The sequence below is a fragment of the Terrapene carolina genome, unplaced genomic scaffold (assembly GCF_002925995.2).
Source record: "Terrapene carolina triunguis isolate 2854851 unplaced genomic scaffold, T_m_triunguis-2.0 Scaffold67, whole genome shotgun sequence".
Classification (NCBI taxonomy): Eukaryota; Metazoa; Chordata; order Testudines; family Emydidae; genus Terrapene; species Terrapene triunguis.
This window is the reverse complement of record NW_020664418.1, coordinates 51993290-52000631: the sequence shown is the minus strand read 5'-3', so window position 1 is coordinate 52000631 and position 7342 is coordinate 51993290. Positions and strand designations below refer to the sequence as shown.

Genomic DNA, 7342 nt, shown 5'->3' with positions numbered 1-7342 from the left:
CACGGGAGGGGTGACAAAGTCTGCCATGCCAGGCAGTGGTTGGCATGGAGCTGGAGCTGGTGGGCGTGGCCTTGTCTTGGCCTGGCCCGGTCAGGACATCTCCCAGGCTCAGGGTGATGGAAGCCAAATGACGGCACAGCACGTCTTAGGGGCCGGACGGTGAAGCTCGCCCTGCCCCTCCTTTCAATCAGCAGTTCCCTCCGGTAGCCAGTCCTCCCTCTTCTCTGGGACCAAGGGGTGGGGGTGCAAGGCCCGGCCTCCCCTCTTGTCCACTGGCGGGGCCTCATTGCCACACCCTGGCTCTGGTTCCCTGCGTCTCCTGCTGACTAGGCCTGGGCTTCTGGCGGGAGGCCGGTTGGGTTGCACTAGCGCAGGCTGGCTGCCGGCCGGCTCCCTCCTCCCCAGCACAGCGTGACTGCAGGTTACGGGGACCCCGGAGCAGCCTCTAGCCACTTCCCACAGCTAGTCTCACAAGTGAGTCTGTTTGTAGGCGCAGTTTGGGGTTGGTCCTGCTTTGAGCAGCGGGTGGGACTCGATGAACTCCTGAGGTCCCTTCCAACCCTGATCTTCTATGAGTCTATGATTTATTACAAGCCCCGCCCACGCCTGTGGGATTCCAGGAGGTGTATGCTGAGCCCCGCCCACCCCCTGTGGGATGGGGGGGACATGGGGGACCCCCACACACAGTATAGCTGGCAGAACTCCGGCCTTGCCAGTGTACCTGCTTTCCAGGTGCTTTGTTGGTTTGTTACTGTCCTGGGGCCTCGGCTGGCTGCAGTCATAAGAACGGCCCCGTATCCATCCAGCCCCGTGACCTGTCTGCTGACAGTGGCCGATGCCAGGTGCTTCAGGGGAATGAACAGAACAGGGCAGTTATCGAGTGATCCATCCCTTGTCGCCCATTCCCAGCTCCTGGCCGTCCCGGAGTGGGGGGGTTCCACCCACCCTCTCCTTGGCGCCGGGGGCCCACCTGGCTCATGGGCGGCACGGGGCCACACTCTCCCTGCAGGCGCAGTTCGGGACCCTCTCCGATTACTTTGACGCTCTCTCCAAGAGGACCGGGATCGTCCCTGGGATGAAGCCGCCCGGCTTCCCCGTGCTGAGCGGGGACTTCTTCTCCTACGCGGACCGGGAGGACCACTACTGGACAGGCTACTACACCTCCCGGCCCTTCTACAAGAGCCTGGACCGCGTGCTGGAGGCCCATCTCCGGTGAGGGTGTGGGGCTGGGGCTGGGAACGGGCGGGAGTGCGGGGCTGGGGCTAGGGCAGGGGGCTGGGCTGGAAGGAGCTGAGTGCAGTCAGTGATAGGTTTGGGGGTGGGGCAGATGGGGGCAGGGGCTTGGTGGGCCGGGACTCAGGGCACACAGCCGGGGGATTTCAGGGGAGGGGAGATTCAGGGCACAAGGCGGATTCAGGGGGCCAGGATTCGGGGGCAGGGCGAGGGGGAATTTGGGCACAGGGCGAGGTGGGATTCGGGGACAGGGCGAGGGGAGATTCAGGGCGCGGGGATATTCGGGGGCAGGACGAGGGGTTTCGGGGGCAGGACGAGGGTGGATGGGGGGGCGGGGCGAGGGGATATTTGGGGGCAGGGCGAGGGGATTCAGGGATGGGGTGAGAGGGATGCGGGGGCAGGGCGAGGGGATATTTGGGGGCAGGGCGAGGGGATTCGGGGGCGGGGTGAGAGGGATGCAGGGGCAGGGCAAGGGGGGTTGTGGAGGTGGAGTGAGGGGGGATTTGGGCACAGGGTGAGGGGGGGTTCGGGCGCAGAGCGAGGGGGTTCGGGCGCAGGGGGTAGGGGTGTGCGTGGGGAGGAGCTGTGGCTCATGGGTCTGTGTCCGGCCCAGGGGCGCAGAGATCCTGTACAGCCTGGCGCTGAGTCACGCCCGGCACGCTGGCATGGACAGCAGATACCCGCTCTCGGATTACGCCCTGCTGACCGAGGCCCGGCGTGCCCTGGGGCTCTTCCAGCACCACGACGCCATCACGGGCACCGCCAAAGAGGCCGTCGTGGTGGATTACGGTGTGAGGTACGGCTCTGAGCCTCGGGAATGGCTGGGGGAGCCGGGTGGGTGAACCCTACCGGGGGATCCCTGTGGGGGAGAGGCCGCGGGGGAGCGGTGACACTGATTCTCTCTCTGCCTTTCCCTCACGGCTCCGGCCCGGCTGCCCAGGCTGCTCCACTCCCTGGTGAACCTGAAACGCGTCATCAGCAATGCTGCGCACTACCTGGTGCTGGGTGACAAGGAGGCCTATCGCTACGACCCCGCAGGGCCCTTCCTTGGCACGGTGAGCCCACTCCTGACCCTGGCCCTGACCTTGGCCTCACTGCCCTGACCCCGGCCCAGCCCCCCTGCCCTGACCCCGGCCCAGCCCCGCTGCCCTGACCCCGGTCCGGCCCTGGCCCCACTGTCCTGACCCGGGTCCAGCCCCCCTGCCCTGACCCCGGTCCGGCCCCACTGCCCTGACCCCGGTCCGGCCCCGCTGCCCTGACTTCAGCCCCAGTCACATCCTTGACCCCAATCTCTCTGCTTTGATCCAGACTCCAGCCCTAACCCCAGCCCTCGGCTCTACTGCTCTGCCCCTGCCTGCGTTCGGGGGGCGACCCCCACCATCAGGGCGCTCCCCAGGAGTGGCTCTCTGCTGCCCCTTTGCACGGTGGGGGCCTGCCCCACTCCCTATCTCTGCCTTTCTGCCTAGAGTGGTCCTTGGGCTGGCGGGGGCTGGGGGTGCTCTCCTGGGAGCATTACAGTGCTGACTCAGCTCCTCTCTGCTAGGACGACATGCGCCTCAACCAGGACTCGCTGCCTGAGAAAACCGTCATCAAGTTGGACACATCGCCCAGGTAGGAGCTGCCCGGCCCCTGCCCAGGGTGTGCACACCCTGCTCCGGGCTGGGGCAGGGCCTGGCTGGAGGGACGGGTCCCTCCCTGTGTTCACTCTGTCCAGGGGGACCTGGGGGCCGCTTGCGGCCAGGCCTGCCCCTGTGGCTGAGCGCTCTATTCACTCTAGCCTGCCACTGTTGGGGTCCTTTGGGGGCTGGAGGCTGTCAGAGGGTTGTTGAGTGCTAGGGGCTGGAGGGGCCATCGGGGGTGGGGGGCTGTCAGGGGCCAAAGGTTGGGGGGGCCATCAGGTCAGAGTCTGTCGGGGGCCAGCGGAGTTTGAGGACCATCAGGGGCTGGGGGCCGTTGGGGGCTGGGGGCTGTAATAATGCAGCTTCTTTGGTGGAGCACTTCCGAGAGTATCAGTTCAAGACAAATTGCTCAGAGCAGGGCAGTCACAGGCCAAGGCTGGAGTTCCTTTACCATTAAGGCACCGAACCAGCCAGACAGAGAGGATTTCGGTCTCACCCCACTGGCGAACCACGAGTCACACAAGCAATTCCCTTAGACACTCCAGTTTCCCATGTCACCACCAGTGCCACTCGTTATGGGGACAAATGGTTATGAAAACCAATACCCCAGTTAAAAGAAAAAAAGGTTCTCGCGATCCCAAAGGACCAAGCCCCAGACCCAGGTCAATAGACAAATCAGATCTTACCCACAAATCACACGGTTGCCAATCCTTTAGAATCTAAAATCTAAAGGTTGATTCATAAAAGGAAAAAATATAGATGAGAGCTAGAATTGGTTAAACGAATCAATTCCATACAGTGATGGCAAAGTTCTTGGTTCAGGCTTGTAGCAGTGATAGAATAAACTGCAGGTTCAAATCAAGTCTCTGGAACATCCCCAGCTGGGATGGGTCATTCAGTCCTTTGTTCAGAGCTTCAGTTTGTAGCAAGTTCCTCCAGAGGTCAGAAGCAGGATTGAAGACAAAATGGAGGTGTTTCCAGGGCCTTTTATATTCTCTGTCCTGTGGAAGGACACCCCTTTGTTCTTACTCTGGAACATCACAGCAGCAAGATGGAGTTCGGAGTCACACGGGCAAGTCACATGTTCATGCATCAAATATCAGAGGGGTAGCCGTGTTAGTATGGATCTGTAAAAAGCAACAGAGGGTCCTGTGGCACCTTATAGACTAACAGATGTATTGGAGCATAAGCTTGACGAAGTGGGTATTCACCCACAAAAGTGTCTGTTAGTCTATAAGGTGCCACAGGATTCTTTGATGTTCATGCATGACTCAGTTTGCAGGCCAACGCCATTGTTTACATGTTAGTTTGAACTTTCCCAGGAAAGCTCAGATGTGGATTGGCGTCTCCCAAAGTCCTTTGTCAGTTAAGTGTTTCTTGACTGGGCACTTAATCTGCAAATTCCTTTCTCAAGAAGCTGACCAAATGCTTCACATTGAGATACAAGTACAGAGCCAATATTCATAACTTCAACTACAAAATGATACACACATATAGACAACATAATCATAACCAGCAAACCATAACCTTGTCTTAGACACCTCATTTGACCCCCTTTATACAAGATTTGGTGCCACTACAGGACCTCGGTTGCAACAATGATCTATATGGTCGCAGTTCATGTCAATAACATCACAGGGGCCATCGGGGATAGGACACAACGCGTCATCAGCAACGCCGCGCACTACCTGGTGCTGGGGCGATCGGGGGCTGGGCGCCATCAGGGGCTGGGGTCCGTTGGGGGCTGGGGCTGTCGGGGATCAGGGGCTGGGGGCCGTTGGGGGCTGGGGCGGTCGGGGATCAGGGGCTGGGGGCCGGGGGGGGCTGGGGGGGGTGGGGGATCATGGGCTGGGGTCCGTGGGGGGGCTGGGGGCTGTCGGGGACCAGGGGCTGGGAGCTGTGGAGGGCTGTGGGGGATCATGGGCTGGGGTCCGTGGGGGGCTGTGGGGGGCTGTGGGCTGTTGGGGATCATGGGCTGGGGTCTGTGGGGGGCTGGGGGCTGTCGGGGATCAGGGGCTAGGGTCCGTGGGGGGCTGTGGGCTGTCGGGGATCAGGGGCTGGGGGCCGCTGGGGGCTGTCGGGGATCACGGGCTGGGGGCTGTGGGGGGCTGGGGGCTGTCGGGGATCAGGGACATCATGTGGCTGAGCGCTGTCCCCATGCAGGTTCGTGGTGCTGTTTAACCCGCTGGAGCAGGAGCGGCTCAGTGTCGTCTCACTGCTGGTGAGCTCCCCGCGTGTCCGTGTGCTCTCCGAGGAGGGGCAGCCCCTGGCCGTCCAGCTCAGCGCCCAGTGGAGCTCAGCCACGGATATGGTGCCCAATGTCTACCAGGTACGGGAGGGGGCTGTGGCCTCACCCCACCTCATTGGGGACACCCTGAGCCGGGCAAAACCTACCAGGCACACAGCGCCCTTGGCAGCAGTCCCCACCCCCCAGCGTGCACACCTCACTCTGTATACCCCCAGCTCCCTCATCCACTCCCCATAGCCCCCCTCAGCAGCCCCACAGGCCTCTCCTCCACCCCCTGGCACACACAGCCCTGCCCACCCTGGCTTGGGCAGGGTCCCCTCCACGCCCGGTGCGGATGCTGAGCTCTCCCTGGCTGTGCCCTGGGCCCGCTGCTCTGGATGAAATCAGACCGGACTCCAGTGCCGTGTGTCTCCCCTCAGGGCACACAGTCACTAGGGCAAACCTCCTTGGCTTCAGCGCCTCCTGGGTCTGACCTCAGAGCATTCAGCACCTGCTTCATGCTGTGAGCTCCCCACAGTGAGTCCACCTGGGGAACCCTTACATGGCCCCAAAGGGGCCCTGCACCCCAACTCCGCACTCAGCAGTGACTCTCAGCCAGCACAGAAAACAGAAGGTTTATTAGTCGTGGGGAACACAGCTTAGAACAGATCCTGTTAGCACAGAAATTAGGAACATTCAGCAAAGTCCATCATGGGGTGGGGGGATCCCAAGCCCAGAACCCTGGGCTCTCCCCTCTTCAGTCTCCCAGCTTCCAGCAGCCCAGGCTAGCCCCTCCTCTGGCCTTTGTCTCTTTCTGGGGCAAACAGGTCACCTGGTCTCCGCCTCTCGCTTTGTTCTCCCACACCTCTGGCTGATTCTTGCCGAGGATGGGCTCTGGCAGGGCCACAGAGTGTCAGGCATTGTCTGTGCCCAGGTAGTCTGCAAGGATCACACACCCTGTCCCACCACCTAGGCATTTCAGGGACATGTGGGGGGATTGAGCCACACATACACACAGCATCAGACAGAACATTACGAACATTCCCACTTCGTCATACCCGCTCCCCCAGCTGAGGGCTGTTTCCATGGCTCAGGGCTGAGCCTGGGCAGGGCTTGGGGGCAGGGGTCCCACTCACATCTCCCCTCTGATTGGCAGGTGTCCATCATGACCCGGCTGCCAGCACTGGGCCTCAGCGTCCTGCAGTTGTACAAGTCGTTCGACAGCCACACCACGCTGATGTCGTCTGTGCGCCTCCACCTGCACGGGCGTGAGCTGCCCGTGCGCCCGCACGAGGTCTTCCCCGTGCGCGTCGTCCCCGCCACCTCCGACGACTTCTGCCTGGACAACCAGCACATGCAGGCCTGTTTCTCGGGCCTCACCGGCCTGCTGCAGGTGAGCAGGGGGGCGGGTGGGGGGCAGCATAGCGTGTCTGGTGCCCACGCGCTCACTGCCTGCTTCCTTGCAGAGCGTCCGGCGGGCTGGGGAGGAGCACAGGCTGAGCACCGAGTTCCTCATCTATGGCACCAGGAGCGCCAAGGACAAGAGTGGGGCCTACCTCTTCCTGCCAGACGGCGACGCCAAGGTACAGGGCACAAGGAGGGGCCCAGAGACCTAGGAGCAGCTGGGCACTGAGGCCTGTGGAGGGGGCCTTGGGAGGGCTGGTGGGACCTAGGGGATGGGGCAGAGGGTTCCAGGCTATTACACCTGCCCTCCCTCGTGCCTGCTGCATGGTGTCAGGCTGTCCTTATTCCCTTGACAGCCCTACGCCCCCAAGGAGCCGCCCGTGGTGCGGGTGACCGAGGGACCCTTCTTCTCGGAGGTGGCCAGCTACTACCAGCATGTGCAGCAGGTGGTGCGGCTCTACAACGTGCCAGGTGAGGGGCGCGCAGGGTGGGCTGTGCTGTGCCGCAGGAGCTGGGGGCGCTGGGCAGGGGCTCTGGTTGACCTGCAGAGCGCTGGGGTCCCTGGCATTCCAGCTGGCAGGGGCGGGCGAGGTGATCTCAGCCGTCTGCTTTGCAGGGGTGGAGGGCCTGTCCCTGGATGTGTCCTGCCTGGTGGATATCCGCGACCACGTCAACAAGGAGATGGCCCTGCGCCTCAGCACCAGCATCGCCAGCGAGGACACCTTCTTCACCGATCTCAACGGCTTCCAGGTTCCCGGCAGCCCTGGGCAGCGCCCTCCCCCACCTCCTGGGCTCTCCCAGCCCTGCCCCCTGGGGCAGTGTCCTTCCCCACCTCCTGGGCATCTCCCCTGCCCAGTCC

The 7342-nt window shown here is 62.5% G+C and overlaps 1 protein-coding gene across 1 annotated transcript in view; it reads left to right on the top strand.

Moving 5' to 3' along the window:
* The first annotated feature begins 44 nt into the window (after nucleotides 1-44).
* The window catches only part of MAN2A2 (mannosidase alpha class 2A member 2), a 12280-nt gene continuing 4982 nt past the window's right edge, over nucleotides 45-7342 (top strand). Inside the window, exons 1-10 of the mRNA XM_024200721.3 lie at nucleotides 45-89; nucleotides 1010-1212; nucleotides 1847-2029; nucleotides 2174-2288; nucleotides 2777-2844; nucleotides 5016-5181; nucleotides 6236-6472; nucleotides 6546-6662; nucleotides 6840-6954; nucleotides 7100-7233. Of these exons, the coding sequence (XP_024056489.2) occupies nucleotides 45-89; nucleotides 1010-1212; nucleotides 1847-2029; nucleotides 2174-2288; nucleotides 2777-2844; nucleotides 5016-5181; nucleotides 6236-6472; nucleotides 6546-6662; nucleotides 6840-6954; nucleotides 7100-7233 (1383 nt within the window). The remainder of the gene's footprint in view (nucleotides 90-1009; nucleotides 1213-1846; nucleotides 2030-2173; nucleotides 2289-2776; nucleotides 2845-5015; nucleotides 5182-6235; nucleotides 6473-6545; nucleotides 6663-6839; nucleotides 6955-7099; nucleotides 7234-7342) is intronic.